Genomic DNA, 15,696 nt, shown 5'->3' with positions numbered 1-15,696 from the left:
TCATCTTTCCCTTGATCCTGACTAGTCTCCAAGTTCCTGCCGCTGAAACATCCCCACAGCATGATGCTGCCACCACCATGCTTCACTGTAGGGATGGTGTTGTCCAGGTGATGAGCAGTGCCCTGGTTTCCTCCAGACATGATGTTCGGCATTCAGGCCAAATTTGGTTTCATCAGACCAGACCATTTGGTTTCTCGTGGTCTGAGTACTCTAGGTGCTCCATGGGGGCTTTCATGTGCCTTTGGCTTCCTTCTGGCCACTCTACCATAATGGCCTGATTGGTGGAGTGCTGCACAGATGGTTGTCCATCTAGAAGGTTATCCAATCTCCACAGAGGAACACTGGAGCTCTGTCAGAGTGATCATCAGGTTCTTGGTCACCTCTCTGACTAAGGACCTTCTCCCCCATGTTCAGTTTGGTTTGGGCAGCAAGCTCTAGTGCGGCTTTCACACCAGCGCTTTTCCCGTTCTAGCTCCGTGCTAGAGCTTTTCTGGTTCAGCTCCGGTTTCCCTTTTCTGCTCCCGTTTTGTTCACACCGCCCAGAGCCCGACTGGTGCTGCCGCTGCTGTGTCATGACGTCACCGTTTACATTGCTGATTTTCTCCCCAACGGCGTTACGGCACTCACTACAACAACAACGGGGGACTGCGTCGGGTCGATGATCGTGTTGCTTTTAATCATACGAAGCCAGATTAAATTAAATAACGACTTCTCCAACCTTATACTTTTCTCCAGAGTGCCGTGGTTCATTGTTTATTCATGTGTTTCAGCGGCATTTACCGACCGCTGCAGTGCTGGCTGCTCTTCCACGGGAGTGTATTCTCCCGTTAGCTCCGGGTTAGCTCACACGGCTCTAAAGTATTCACTGTCTGACTGTCACACAAGCAGCTGATACATATCCCCAGTTCCCCTTAAGTGAATGTGTGTCAGTCTGAATTGACGCTGTTTGGCATCACAACGCTGTTATGAAAGTTTCTCTGGTATAACATGGGTGATGTTGTTAGCATAGCAACACCGGCGTATTTTTCATTATGATTCTACTTGTGATAGTCGGACATGACAACCTGTGCAGCCCATGTATTGATTCCATCCGATAGCTGCTATAATAACAAACAAAACGTCTGCCTGCTCTCCACAATGATCAATAACAGCGAACGGATGGTCAAAGTAAGGTACAAATAAACAGAATCACTTGAAGCCTGGTTAGTGTTGCCTGACTTTATAAAGTGTGTTTTTTTCATCTTCGTTGGGGGCACACCGCTGGGGACATCGCGAACGGCCCGGGTGTGCGAAAGAACAATTATTAAAGAAGCCATTAGCGAGTTGCCGTGGGTGTACACTGTACACAGAATGTACAGATGTGACTTACCACGAATCTCTTGCTTCTGCCTGGCTCCAACAATTGGCGAATCCTGCTTCAGACTGAGGTTAGGACCGCCCACCTCATTAGCATACGGACACATAAATACATAAATAAATAAATGTATGTCGCGTAAATGTAGAAATATATGAAAGATATATAACAACGTGTGTTCTGTTTTATTTTCGACTTTTATTTATTTATTTATACATTGGTGTATTTATTTCCATATTTATTTATGCATTTATTTATTCTTTTATTTATTTATTTGTGTATTTATTTCAACATCTATTTATTTCGTCATTTATTTATTCCTGTATTTATTTATTTACGTATTTATTTATTTATTCCTGTATTTCTTCATACATTTATTTACACATTTATTTATTTATACTTAAGTCATGTTCCGTCCTCCATAGTCCTTAACATCTATCACTGTGTATATCACCATTCAAACATCTTTTAAAAGTTGAACAAACCCCACACAGCTCAGTAAAGACTGTGAAATGTTGACTTTATTTGATCATTTCAGTAAAAACTAACGTTCATATTTCTCTTTTTGATTATAATACTGATGAACGTTCAAAACAAAGCACTTAGGCAACTTACCACATACGTTTAAAAAGCTTAATAAGCACCGTAACTTTCATGATATCATTTCTCGGTCATAATCGGTTGTTTCCGTGAACGGTCGTCTGTTGTGTGACGGCAAATGCTGCGGCCGCAAGGCATTGTGGGGCAACATTTTCTCCTCTCCTTTCGTAAAGGGAGGTCCAGTGGTTCCTAAGCTAAAGGAGGTTATAAAGGAAGTTTGAAACCTCCTTTCCTAGAGAATTGAAACGGCACCTATCATGGCTGCCACTGACGTACTTCCGGGTCATTTCACTCGGTTAGGAAGGTTCCTAAGCTAAATGGACTATTGGACCGCAACCCGGGCCTCAGAGACAAAGCGTCACACACAGGCTTCAGTCAACAAATTAAATTGACAGGAAATATTCACACTTTACAACCGGAATATTCTGACACCGTGTGTTTAAGCAAATAACTTGTTTTACAAGGTAAAAAGTAAAAAAAAAATGAATGGTAGAGCTGGTTGCCCATGTAAAATAGACTGTACTTATAAAGCACTTTTACATAAGAGTCATTCACCAATTCACACCTCTGTCGTACAGAATTAACATTCATGCACACTCACACACCGTTGGCCATCGGGAGAAACTCAGGGCTCAGTATCTTGCCCAAGGAAACATCAACATTGCTGCACAGGCTGGGATCGAACCGACAACCTTCTGGTTTAAAGACGACCGCACCCCCTCACAGCCTGTGGCCGTTTCTCAATCGCGAGGATGCTGGCTTGGTAGCACAGTCGAGCCGAGCATCTTGCTTCAGAAGCAAGGCAAGAATACTTCCTGCTATTCGGAAAACGAAGAGTGGAACAGGCTAGCAAGTGTGCAGGTGTGCGTCATATGAGAGGCCTTACATCTTCCGCCACAGATTTGGGGAAATTGGTCCATGCGCAAAGCATTGTGGGGATTTTAAGGACGCAAAGTCTACCCATGTGCAGCCTCGAAATTTCCCCCAAACCAAGGACGCGGCCTCGGTGGAATTCCAAGTATGCTGGAGATTGGAACTGTCCTTCGGTGGCACTCGATGACGTAGCATCCTTGAAATATTGGCTTGGAAGCCAATATCCTCGCGATTGAGAAACGGCCAGTCTCCAATAAAGGCTAATCTGGCTCAAAAAATATTTTAAAAAATGACACAGAAGTAAAAGCACAAGGTTAAATAATAATATATGGTTAATGTTATTACAAACAGCTGCTTTTCCTAAACACATGTCCAAAAACTCTCAGATAATGATGTATACATATCATTTTAAGAAATGTCTCTGCTGGAAACTACATTCAAACACTGTCTTTAAATACAGCTTGGATCATTTTTCTTTTTACCATAGACTGTATATATAAAGGTTTTTACATATACTTCTCATCCACTTCCTGTTTCTAACATTAAATATTGTCTGATATACGTATATTTCTCGTTTTGGTAAAAAAGTGTCTACGCATCAAGTTGCATAACAGGCAGTTAAATGAAAATAACTTTTGTGAAATAGTAATCCAGTTAATTTGACTTCAGCAGCAAACATATGCAATATGTTGTTTTCTGTGAGTGGAGAAAGCAGCCCTATTTTTTGTTTTCATCTCCCTTTAACTGTGTCTGGATGAAAAACAACATTTATGGCCTTGCTCAAATCTTAAAATAAAGTTTGCTCTAGTGTTACGTAACTGAGAACAACAGTGTCAGTGTGACCTTAGAATTCTGAAAATACATTGGAGATAAAGTTTGATACTCATCTGACATCTTAAGATTAACATGAGACTAAACTATGTAACAAAAACCGATAATTTACCATCGGTCTAAAATATATTATTCGTGAAGATTATCATGGCTTTCATTATATAACCTCTCTGGATGTACACAATAAATAAAGTATATGTGTTAAAGAGGATGCATCCTGCTGATGTTCAGGTGTATATCAGTATGTAGTGTCTCTACTTTAAAGAGTCCTCTCCTGCTGATGTTCAGGTGTATATCAGTATGTAGTGTCTCTACTTTAAAGAGTCCTCTCCTGCTGATGTTCAGGTGTATATCAGTATGTAGTGTCTCTACTTTAAAGAGTCCTCTCCTGCTGATGTTCAGGTGTATATCAGTATGTAGTGTCTCTACTTTAAAGAGTCCTCTCCTGCTGATGTTCAGGTTCATATCAGTATGTAGTGTCTCTACTTTAAAGAGTCCTCTCCTGCTGATGTTCAGGTTCATATCAGTATGTAGTGTCTCTACTTTAAAGAGTCCTCTCCTGCTGATGTTCAGGTTCATATCAGTATGTAGTGTCTCTCCTGTGACATGTCTCCATGCTTTAATGTTCAAAAAGCTCTTTATTTCTCTCATACTGCCTGTGCTGCAGCACCTCTTTTCACCCTCTGTCTGAAACCAGAGCTCAGTCTGCTCTGATTGGTTAGCTGGCTGGCTCTGTTGTGATTGGTCAACCGCTTAGAGATGTCCCACCCCTTAACCTATCACGTACAATGTGTTGGAGCGCTAGCCAATAGAAGCACTATGTTCCGGAAGTAAACAAAGGAGTCTCAGGCAGAGTGTGGGAGAGAAACTCCCTCTGGAGAGTTCTTTAGGATTGTAACCTTTGCAGACCATTTACATGCACTCAAACATATAACACAATACAGAAAAGAGAGGAGGACAGCCATGTTTCTGCCCTGACTTTGAACAAACTCACAACAAATACGTAGGAAGGAAACGGACCAGAGGCGGTTTTGCAGCACGGTGGAAAATAACTTTAATAAAACTCCTATGAAAACAAAAACCAGCAAAACAATGAAAGCCTGTACATTTGACAATATCCAGTGTCTGAGACTTTTTGAAGGCCAGTGGTGTGAAGTACAGCTGCATCACACATAAACCAATAGAGAGAAACCATTATAGGCTTAGGCCTGAGCCCAAGGTTTTTAATATAATAAGATATGGTTCATTTACTCGGATATTGCACAAAAATCAAACACAGGCGCAGATGCTGAGGAGCACCGTATGTGGAGACGAGGAAGTAGCTTTGCATCGCAGTGTAATGTCCCTACTGAGAAACCCCGCCCACACCATAGACTCCGCCCACACCTGCTCGTATAAAAACAAATGTAAAACATTTAAAAAGAGAGCGGCACATGTTTTCACATTCAATTCAGACACAGATCATTAAAAACACAATATGAACAAAGAAATGACGGAACATTGCGCTTTCTTTTGGTCCGAACATGTTAAAAGTTAAGAGTCTAAAGGAGGGGGGGGGGGGGGGGGGGGGGGGGGGGCGCTTTAAAAGACTTGACCTCCTTTTAGACTTTAGGACAAGTTGGCTAGTGATGTTCTTGATTTGCAAAGTGTGAAATAATTGTCGTTTCAAAATAAAAGCGTCTGAAAAAATAAAGTGTTTAGTTCACTAAAAGAGAATTCTGCTTTCAGTCTTTCTGAAAATATTCCAGTGTTTCAATGGTCCAACATATATCTGACAGTGGACCCACTTTATTCTCTCTCATCCTTATTTCCCTAAAACAAGTTTCTCTCTGTGGACTGCTAAAGTAGTCTGGCACATAGACGTCTCTTGATAAATTCTTAAAATGGCAAAAAAAAAGAAAAAAGAAAACTCATAAAAAATACAATCTTCCCGCAGTTTTTGAGGCACACTTTGAGGCAGCGGGAGTGAGTGTTAAGATGCACTTCCTGTGGCCGTTTGTGCACATTGTTTTGTTTTGTGGGTCAGACGTTTGTGTCTTTTCCGATTCTGTCCTCTTGACACCCATCTCCGCCGTACGTAAAGCAGTTCTGGGGCGCGGTCAAACCGAGCGCCCCCTGCAGAGTCCGTACAAGCGGAGATTAAAAGTCCGTCTGAGAGGAATCCTCCTGCTCTCCGTCGTGAACGCGCTCCTTAGGGACAGTTTATTCTTTAGTGTGGGCGCTTCACTTCCCTTCCTTTGGCTGTGAGCTCCATCCGCTGCTGCTGTGCAAAACTCGCAACGACTACACCCACCATGACTCCACAGAAATGTCTCCAGACCATGACTTTGGATTTTATGTTCAGGAGGCACCGAGCCAGAGTGATACAGACAGAAAGGGAAGCTGTACAGTATATTGAGGAGGGGGTTGCTCATGTTTCAGATACTCTGCTGGATTCCCTTCTTCCAATCAGGATGGCTTTCACCTCGTCTCCTTGGCGCACCTTTCCCCTCCCGTACACTCCTTTCCCCCTGACCCCAGACCCCTGACCTGTGAGGGACTCCTCTCTCTAGGAGCGGTTGTCTTTGGCCACGTTGTGGGCCATCCAGTTCACTTTGGTGGTCCAGCTCTCTCTCAGAGCCTCGTCGAACTTCTGCCGGAACTGCTTCAGCGCATCGTCGTCTGTTTTCCCCAGAGCCAGAGAGTCCTGAGGGGGGAGAAGAAAGAGGAAGGATTTATTAAACTCACAGGGGGAAATTCAGTTTTACAAACATTACAAATACACACATGCATCAAACAGGAGCAATAACATGCATTTTATATTAAGGCGTCAGAGTGAGGGGCTGTCGTGTCTTTTGGTTTATTTATTTTGGTCCATACTGGGACTCGTACGGGGACAAGTGACCATTTTGTTCCTAAGCCAAGCCCTACAGATCTTCTCCAACGGACGACCAGGGCTCAAATCTGGCCATTTGCCGCTTGTCATCGCCTCCGTCTCCCTGTTTCAACTCCGTCTCTACAATAGAGGCTTCGGTACCCAAACAAATCTTTAAAAAAGTAACATTTCCAGATAACCACTCTCATATTGATAATATAGTTCTATCAAATTATTTCCACATCGTTTCTTGCCTTCACTTTAAGTTGTATTCAATCAATCATTTATAGCATTGTTAGCTACAGACACCCGGGAAATGCAAATAGCATCTGCCATCATTTTAACAGGTGCATCACTGTATGTCGCTGCTTGATGGTGAATTACCGGATGGGTTAAAAATTGGCAAAGTTACCGTATTAATTTAGTAAATGTTTATAAAGTTTGATGATCTATGACAAATACTAAGCTTTGAATAATAAAACATGTCTTTTGTGTTTTTTTCCCTCACAAAAAAAGTCCCCAATTCTTATGCATATCATTATTATTTTTTGTATTATCAAGTGTAAATGCTGAGCACAAGTATCTCCTCCTGCGCTGAAGAGTCAGTTTATATGCAGTGACGAGGCTTCGAGGTGAAGCGCGTATCGAGGCTTGTATAATTGTCAGCCAGTGACGTCCTTGAGATCTGTGACTCGTCGGTTAACCCACTGACACGTTACAGGTTTAGATGACCAATATCACCCTCCTGCAAACAGCTGGAGCTCAGAACGCTCACTTTATAGTTTTTGCACCCACAAGAGAAAAGGGTTACAACTATTTTCTGCTTGGCTTGCAGTTATGTTCGTAATCTTCCCTGGTATGTAATCTCACATGAGGTTTTATATCCTGAGTAAGGGGTATTTATAACTACAGTGTTTGATTATTCACCCACACATTCAGTATTTCCTGAATGAGATGTACAAAATATACAAACAGAAGAAGACCGACCTCTGATACGATTGTGTGTGTGTGTGTGTGATTGTGTGTGTGTGATTGTGTGTGTGTGATTGTGTGTGTGTGTGTGTGTGTGTGTGTGTGTGTGTGTGTGTGTGTGTGTGTGTGTGTGTGTGTGTGTGTGTGTGTGTGTGTGTGTACCTTTAAGTACTGGATGTCTTTGACGGAGGTGAGCTCGGGCAGCCCGGCGGTCAGCATCAGGGCGAACAAAGTGATGAAGAGGTTCCCGTTCTTCCTCAACACCAGATAGGCTTCCTCACAGTACTTACGGAAACTATGGGAGCAACACACACACACAGTTTATTATCTCTGACACACACAGTACAGTGACAACAATGACTAAATTCAAAATAATGGCGAGATGATAACATAAAGACTATTTAATAACACCTTCTAATAAAGCCTAATTAGGGCCGGTTTCAGGCTGGTTGAATACACAATATCAAATATACAGAATACGTTAGGATACGTGTTCTCTATGCAGTATTTGTAAGCCAAGACAGAAATATAGTACTTTTCTCCTCAGAAGACCTTCATCAGTGCCTGAGCCTTTGCTGCCACCTGCTGGCGGGACACGATACTGCACAACAACACCTATGCAATCTGTTGGGGGGTGGGTGATACCCTCAATGACCTTACATTGGCTGCATCTCAGGTCGGTTAAATGGAATCCTTGCGTCCCTCACTTGCGTAGTTTCCCTGCGTTTAGTCCCTCCCACCAGGGAAGCATGGAGAGACGCAAGGAAACCACGAGAAGCAGGGAAATGAGTTTTAAGAGCAATGGGACGTCCTTTCCTCCGGAGCGTCACGTGAAGGGACGCCCGTTTGTGATGACGACGCACAGCTGATGTCTGACAGCAGCTCTGTCCCCGTTGTTTTCACAAACACCCCCGCCTCTGTTAGTACACATTTACTGACACAAACATTTGGATCATCTGTTGTAGACCCAAATACATTAAATAAAATAAGAACTCATTCTCAAAAAAAATAAACGCCATTCTTAAAATGTATAAACGAAAAAAACGATCATGAAAATGTTTCCAATAAATGAATGAAATGATTTTTGACCACTTTGTTGTTTCAGATATATCACATATTTGTAACTAAATTATAAATTAATTGAAACTAAACACAGTATAAACTGAGGAGTGAGTCCCGTGAGTTTCATGTGTTTTCTTCACTCCGCTGGGAAACTGCTCTCATGTCAAGAAGCATCAGATCAGTGCATGCGCTGCATCGTCCAATCAGTGAGCGATACACAGTAAGGGGGCGGGGCGAGTGTCTGAGGATTTCACCGGAGGATGGTCTGGTAGTTCCTCGCTCCTCGGTCCTCGCTCCTCTGGCAGAAATAAGCGCCATGGGACGCTACTCAAGATGGCGCAGACAAATCAACTTCCGGTGATACCGAGGAGCGAGGAAATGAAAATAACCGACCTGAGATGCAGCCCTGGACTCTAATGTCCTCCATGACCTGATACAACCCTGATACTCTGACAGCATTTAAATCCTCCCACAGTTCACCATCAGATCATAATCATCTTCTTTTAATCCACAACAACAATCAGACGGGAACAAATATATTTCAAAATGTTGCTGCAAATAAACTCTTTTACCGTCAAACTTTTGGTATTTGGTAGTTTAATGTATAAACAGTGTATGAATTGAAGCAGAGGCTGAACTAACAGGATGAACTTGAAGGAACGAACCTGGCGAACTTCTCCGTGTAGCCCGTCTTCCCCTGCTGGATGACGTGGATGAAGTCGTGTGTGAGGATGAACGGCACTCGCTCCCTCTTGATGCCGAATTTAGATTTGAAGTTTCCGAGGATGTGTCCGAAGTCTATGTGGAAGAGCTGAGGGACAACAGAGCAGTCGGTGAGCATCGAGGAACGAGAAGAAACAATATCATTCACACAATATCTGGCCAACGAGACGGACACAGTAACTAAAAGCATGCTGAGTGTTAAATGTAAAATCGTAGATCTAAATTTGGACCCTGAGCTTTATCTGTTAACAGCTGTTGACTTAAAGGGGACCTATCATGCAAAATGCACTTTTGTACGTCTTTTATACATGAATATGTGTCCCCGGTGTTCCAGGGAACTCACCAAGTGTCAGAAAACACAACCCTCTCTATTTTCCTCCATACCCAAATCTCTAAAAAAGGGGCTGCAACGGATCTGATAAAAACTGATCCAGATTTGAACACTGTCCTGACGTCAGGACAGTGGTGCTACGGCTATTGGGCCAACTCCACCAATCAGGAGGAGACAGCCACGGCATTGCCGTTCGAAAGCGCTGGAGACGCTGTAGTACATATGCCAGGCCTGTAGATAGTGCTGTTCTCACAGAATCTGCCCTTGCAAAAACAGAGCTAAAAAAGTGCAAATTGAGCAAAATGAGGCATGGCTAAAATGCATGATCTGTTTGGTATTTTGAAAAAAAAAAAAGTATAAATATGCCTTATATAGGTATGGTCCTACACTATATTATTATAATATAGCATGATAGGTCCACTTTAAATCAGTTTAATGCTGGTTATAAAATATCATCAAAGTTGAAAAGCTGGCTAAGAGCTGTAGCCATTGGTGACACATTTACTGTAAAGGATCAAGGTGTCAGACATTAGATCTGTTAGTTTTTATTTTCTTATTTAAATTATATTATTCATACGATTTTTTATTCATTTTCAATGTAATTGTATTTTCGGACGTTTTTTTAAATTAATATTTTGAATGAACACATGTTCTTAATATTTTGTTTTATACAGTATACACTTTTATTTTTTATTAAAATCCTCTTTTAAAAATATTTGTATTCATAAGAATTTGTATTCAATTTCAATTTAATAGTTTGATACTTTTTTGGGCAGCTTTTTTATAATATCATGTTTTTCTTCACATATAAAAATGACAAATCTGAATCAGAAATCCTTTATCAGTCCCACACCGGGGACACTTACATTGTTACAGGAAAAGTGGCATAGCAGGTCGAAAAGGCATGAAAAGAAAAACTGTCTGTAACTGTGTTGCTGACTATCTTGGGCCAGGACTCTCTTGAAAAAGAGATGTTTAATCTCAATGAGACCTATCCTGGTTAGGGATGGGTACCGAGCCCCGGTATTAAACGGGCCCCGGGGCTGAATTATTAAAGACCGTGGTACCGCTGCTACATGCATGCGACACACACACACGGCGGAGATGGCGGAGAGAAAGCGCTCCGAGGTGTGGTTCAACTTTACCCGTCTCGATGTGGACAATGCTCGTTGCCAAAAGTGCAATAAGAGTTTAGCATGTAAGGGCGGTAACACGGGCAATTTGTCTAAACATCTTGCAAAAGTGCACCACGTTCAGACGGAGAAATGCGATTAATTAGATGAAATCCCACCTGTCCGGTGCTGCGGACCATGATGTTGTCGCTGTGGCGGTCCCCGATGCCGAGCACGTACGTGGCTACACAGTAGCCCGCACACGACAGCGTGAACTCCTCGATGGCTCGCTCCAGAGCGTCACTGGGAACACAAACACACACAGGACACGTTTAAGGGCTTAAGCAACACATGCTATTAAAAAGGTGTCTGTTATCATCTGGCCGGGGACAGCTAGAAATTAGCCATGTTTGCTAAAGCTGCCCCATTTACTGTTTTTTATGACAATACTATAAACTAAACTATTTTCTCTTAGCAAGCAAACATCAAACACAGCGGTTTCAGCTTTAAAATGTGGCTTTAAAAAGAATTGTATATATTATTATTTTATTTGTGTTATTCAATCCTGTGTTTTTGGTTCTCGGTTGGTTTGAATCACAAAATGATGTGTTACTAACCCTTTATTACCAGGGAAGGGGAGGGGGTAGAATTTTTTGTATTTCCTGTTTTTGGTTTGTGTTGCACTTTGTTTTACCGTTTGTGTACGAAGAGTGCTGTTTAAATAAAGTTTGATTTGATAAACCTGTGATAACACCGGTAAAAAACACCAATAAAATACGTTATACATTAAAAACTGTGTTTCTCTGAAGTTGTCTGAAACTTTTCTACAGCTGGTTTCCCTGATATCTTTCAATCCAGACATCGGATGAAGAATTTTCATTAATTTGAATACATTTGAAGCCCTGAATATGTGGCCTAAAACCTGACAGAAAGTCCATTTATTACATCTTCTCGCAGACAACCACATCGCTGACACATCCAAATAACAGGGAATGGACCGTTACCTTGATATAAACATTCTGTATTTCTCTATGTTTTAAAACAATTGGAAACAGTGAGATGATGTAGATAAGATCAAATGAAATATGAACCTGGAAATTAATACAATATCCCGTCTTTACCCAGCATGCAGCATCTTAGCAAACTTTTTTTAACGCTGCTATGGACAGTCTTGCACTAATGTACATTCTCAAAGATATTGAAGTGACTGTTATTTTGTGTATATTGATTGTTGTGCTTTTATTTAGGTCTTAATGTGTGCATATGTATAAATGTGTCTTTCATTGTGTATATATGACCTGCTCTATCGAAATCAGTCGCATTGCCCCGAAGACACATTTTGAGTTGTATACACTGTTGGAAAGAGCAGATTCCTAGCTTTCTAATGATATCAGGATTGTTTTTGTACTCCAAATATTAAGCAAAATATGTCACATTATATAACGACTGTCACCGAGTCATCATTTTTGAGAAAAAGGCCTTCAAAGTTTCCTCTTCTCTGGAATCCATCGATCTGATTGATTATTAGCAAATGATCAAAGTAGTACGGAGGGAAAATATTTTCGTTTGGATTACTGGTCTGGGGGAAGCTCGCGAGTGTGTGTGTGTGTGTGTATACGTGTGTGTGTTTGTGTCATTTTGCATTTGTGTGTATTGTGTTTGTTTCCCGGGGAAAACCCTCACGAGAAACACCGGCTGTTGTTATGCCTGCTGTGACGTCAAGTTACTCCGTTCTCCGCTTGTAAATATGCCGTCACAAGCTTCAAAGTTGTATTTATCATCTGAATTTGCCGAAACAAGTTTAATATTCTGAAAGCCAAGACTTTGTTTAATTGAAATCAGATGAAAACAAACTGTCACGGACCCTGCTGTGTTATCTATGATTACTATACGCCTTACATTCATAATGTCAGCCGGAGGGAGGGGGAGCGGCGCTGCGGAACAGCAGAGTGGCGAGTGAGAGCCGTCATCTTCCCTTCACAAGCTTCAAACATGTATTTATCGTGTAATTTTGGAAATAAAAGTTTCATATTCTGAAAGCCAAGACTTTGGTTATTTAAAATCAAACAAAACACCCGAACCCCGAAAAACTAGTTTTTTACGCAAATCCACGTTTATTTTGAAATGAGCCGTTGCGACTTCCGACTGATTTCGATAGAGCGGGTCACATATATAGGATATACATATTTGCATACATATTTTTATATATATTTGTTTTTGTATTCGGGATTGTGGGAAATGGTATTTCGATCTCTCTGACTGTACACACAAACTGGAAGATTGACAATAAAGTTGACTTTTGTCTTACCCAGTGTTCCTCTCTTTCAGCCAGTTGAGCAGAGCGTCCTTGTTGAAGGCGGCGGCCGCGGCCACGTTGCTGCTCGTCAGCTGGATGTTAGCGATGGTGTCGGCAGACGAGACCACCTCGATCAGCCCGGAACGATCCCCCGTCGCCAGACAGCCGTACGGAACGATCCTGTAATGGGAAGAGGAAGAGACTTTAAGATACAAACAGCAACTATGTGAACATAACGTGGTGAGAAACAGTCTGTGAACACTTGTTTTCTGCATGAATTGAGGTTAAAATGTGATCTGATCTTCAGCTAACACAAAAACCTTTACAATCTTTCATCTCTTTATCGTACACACCCATTTGCTACGCTGGAGGAAAAAGTAATTAAACCGTTTAATAACTGGTAAAACCTCCTTCTGCAGGAATAACCTCAAACACTTGGGTAGCTCCGGATCATCTCTCACAGTACTGCTTCAACTCAGACTTATGTATTCATAATAACAGGATATTAAGCTGTGGTTGTTCATTCATTCATTCTACAGTTTGCAGTTCACTGGTAAGGAATATAATTCAGTCAGACAACTCTTAATATGTTTATTAGAAGCAGCATATAGTTTGAGTTTGGCGTCTAGGCTCGGGCCTCATCACTCCACAGATTTACAAAGCACATTGAGTGATGATTAGATAACTATCCCCCCGAGCCTACAGGTGGAAGCTGGGGTGGAAGCTGGGGTGGAAGCTGGGGTGGAAGCTGGGGTGGAAGCTGGGGTGGAAGCTGGGGTGGAAGCTGGGGTGGAAGCTGGGGTGGGAGCTGGGGTGGAGCTGGGGTGGAGCTGGGGTGGTGGTGGGGCAGGCAAGTAGCAGCAGCAACGTGAACACAGCAGCAGCAGCAACATGAAACACATCAGCAGGAACATGAACATAGCAATAGCAACGTGAACACAGCAGTGGCAGCAGCATAGCGAGGCAGAGGCAGGAAGACCTGGCAGCTTAAATAGAGCGGCATGTTTAGGAGAATGTGTTTGGTTGGTTGTAAGAGGGACGAGGTGCGTCACGTGTTAATGTATCATTGGTGCTCGAGTTGACTGCCTGAACTGGTGATTAATTAATGGCATGTTAATCAGCTGATGATGACGTATTTTTTGTTTTTCTTTCCTTACACAAGATGGCAGTATTTCCTCATTTAGCAGGATGCAGAATTATGTGACAAATACCTACATTTTTAATTAGACTTTACTGACACAGTGCCTTTAAGTCTAATTTATCAAACAGCTGATGCTTAAAGTAGGCTTCATTTGTAGATTTCATTTAATTGCAGTTAGATTAACCGAGACAAAATGCCATATCTTACTTAATGAGTGTTAAATAAAGAAATTTGATGAAGGATGACATCAACATGTTAATGTGTGTACAAGTACCTGCCAAAGTACTGCAGATGACAAAGCTATGGGCCGTGACATAAAAAAGCATCCACGGTGTCATAGTGTTTTTAATACGTTGTCCCTCCCTTCATCCGCAATGTCCCATCACTGTGTTCGACCTCTGAACCCATGTCCCTGAAATCTGAAGCTCAACTGTCAAAACATCCCCCCCCCCCCCACTGAGCTCCAGATGTTTATGACGAGGGGAGAAAGTGCCAGAGTGTGTGTTTGATTAGGATGTCGAGTAGATATTGTGTGTGTAGTTGTCTGGAGTGTAAAAGGGTCGCAGGTCAAACTAGCATGGGGTCATTTAGTGTCTCCCCCCACCAGAGCTTCCCCTTCCCTACAGGACACACACACACACACACACACACACACACACACACACACACACACACACACACACACACACACACACACACACACACACACACACAGCACACACACACACACACACACACACACACTACACACACACACACACACACACACACACACACACACACACACACACACACACACACACACACACACACACACACACACACACACACACACACACACACACACACACATCACACACACACACACACACACACACACACAACACACACACACACACACACACACACACACACACACACACACACACACACACACACACACACACACACACACACACACACACACACACACACACACACACACACACACACACACACCCTTTTCAGCCAGTTAAATCAAACGGACTTCTTTGTGCAGATGTGAGCGTCCTTAACAACGGTCAATAAGTCCTTGACAACGGTCTGTCTGTTCTGGATTAACAACGTGTCACGTGTTCTGAATTGACCAATCAGAATCGAGTATTCAACGAAACCATGTAATAAAATTATATATTTTCAGTATAGGGTGGTCCATACCAGTGTATTCTCACTCATTCTGTATATTGTGTATTATACGTATATACTCTATAGCAGTGGCGAGCCGTGACTTTTATACCTAGGCCTTTCTTCCCTCGAAAAAAAAAAGTAAATCATTAAAGTATATTTAATCGAATCAAGCTGTTACCTTCTTTTACTCTAACTATTATACATTATACACAATCTCACCTTTATATGTTCACTTGAAATGCTGCTTTTTCAAAACTGTGGATGTTATTTGTCTTTATCTTAGCTTTTTATTTTGTATTGCCTTTTATCTGACTGTCACTTTTGCTGCAACGCTGTACATTTCCCGCTTCGAGGCTACTAAAGGATTTCCGATTTGTTTT

At 42.0% G+C, this 15,696-nt stretch overlaps 1 protein-coding gene across 1 annotated transcript in view; it reads right to left on the bottom strand.

Moving 5' to 3' along the window:
* Window positions 1-4,687: 4,687 nt before the first annotated feature.
* The window catches only part of pik3cb (phosphatidylinositol-4,5-bisphosphate 3-kinase, catalytic subunit beta), a 97,631-nt gene continuing 86,622 nt past the window's right edge, over window positions 4,688-15,696 (bottom strand). Inside the window, exons 20-24 of the mRNA XM_034114513.1 lie at window positions 13,021-13,188; window positions 10,892-11,015; window positions 9,212-9,357; window positions 7,647-7,779; window positions 4,688-6,344 (exon numbers count right to left, since the gene is read on the bottom strand). Of these exons, the coding sequence (XP_033970404.1) occupies window positions 6,207-6,344; window positions 7,647-7,779; window positions 9,212-9,357; window positions 10,892-11,015; window positions 13,021-13,188 (709 nt within the window). The 3' untranslated portion in view covers window positions 4,688-6,206. The remainder of the gene's footprint in view (window positions 6,345-7,646; window positions 7,780-9,211; window positions 9,358-10,891; window positions 11,016-13,020; window positions 13,189-15,696) is intronic.

Source organism: Trematomus bernacchii, unplaced genomic scaffold (genome assembly GCF_902827165.1).
Source record: "Trematomus bernacchii unplaced genomic scaffold, fTreBer1.1, whole genome shotgun sequence".
NCBI classification, from domain to species: Eukaryota; Metazoa; Chordata; class Actinopteri; order Perciformes; family Nototheniidae; genus Trematomus; species Trematomus bernacchii.
This window is presented reverse-complemented; position numbering and strand designations above follow the sequence as displayed.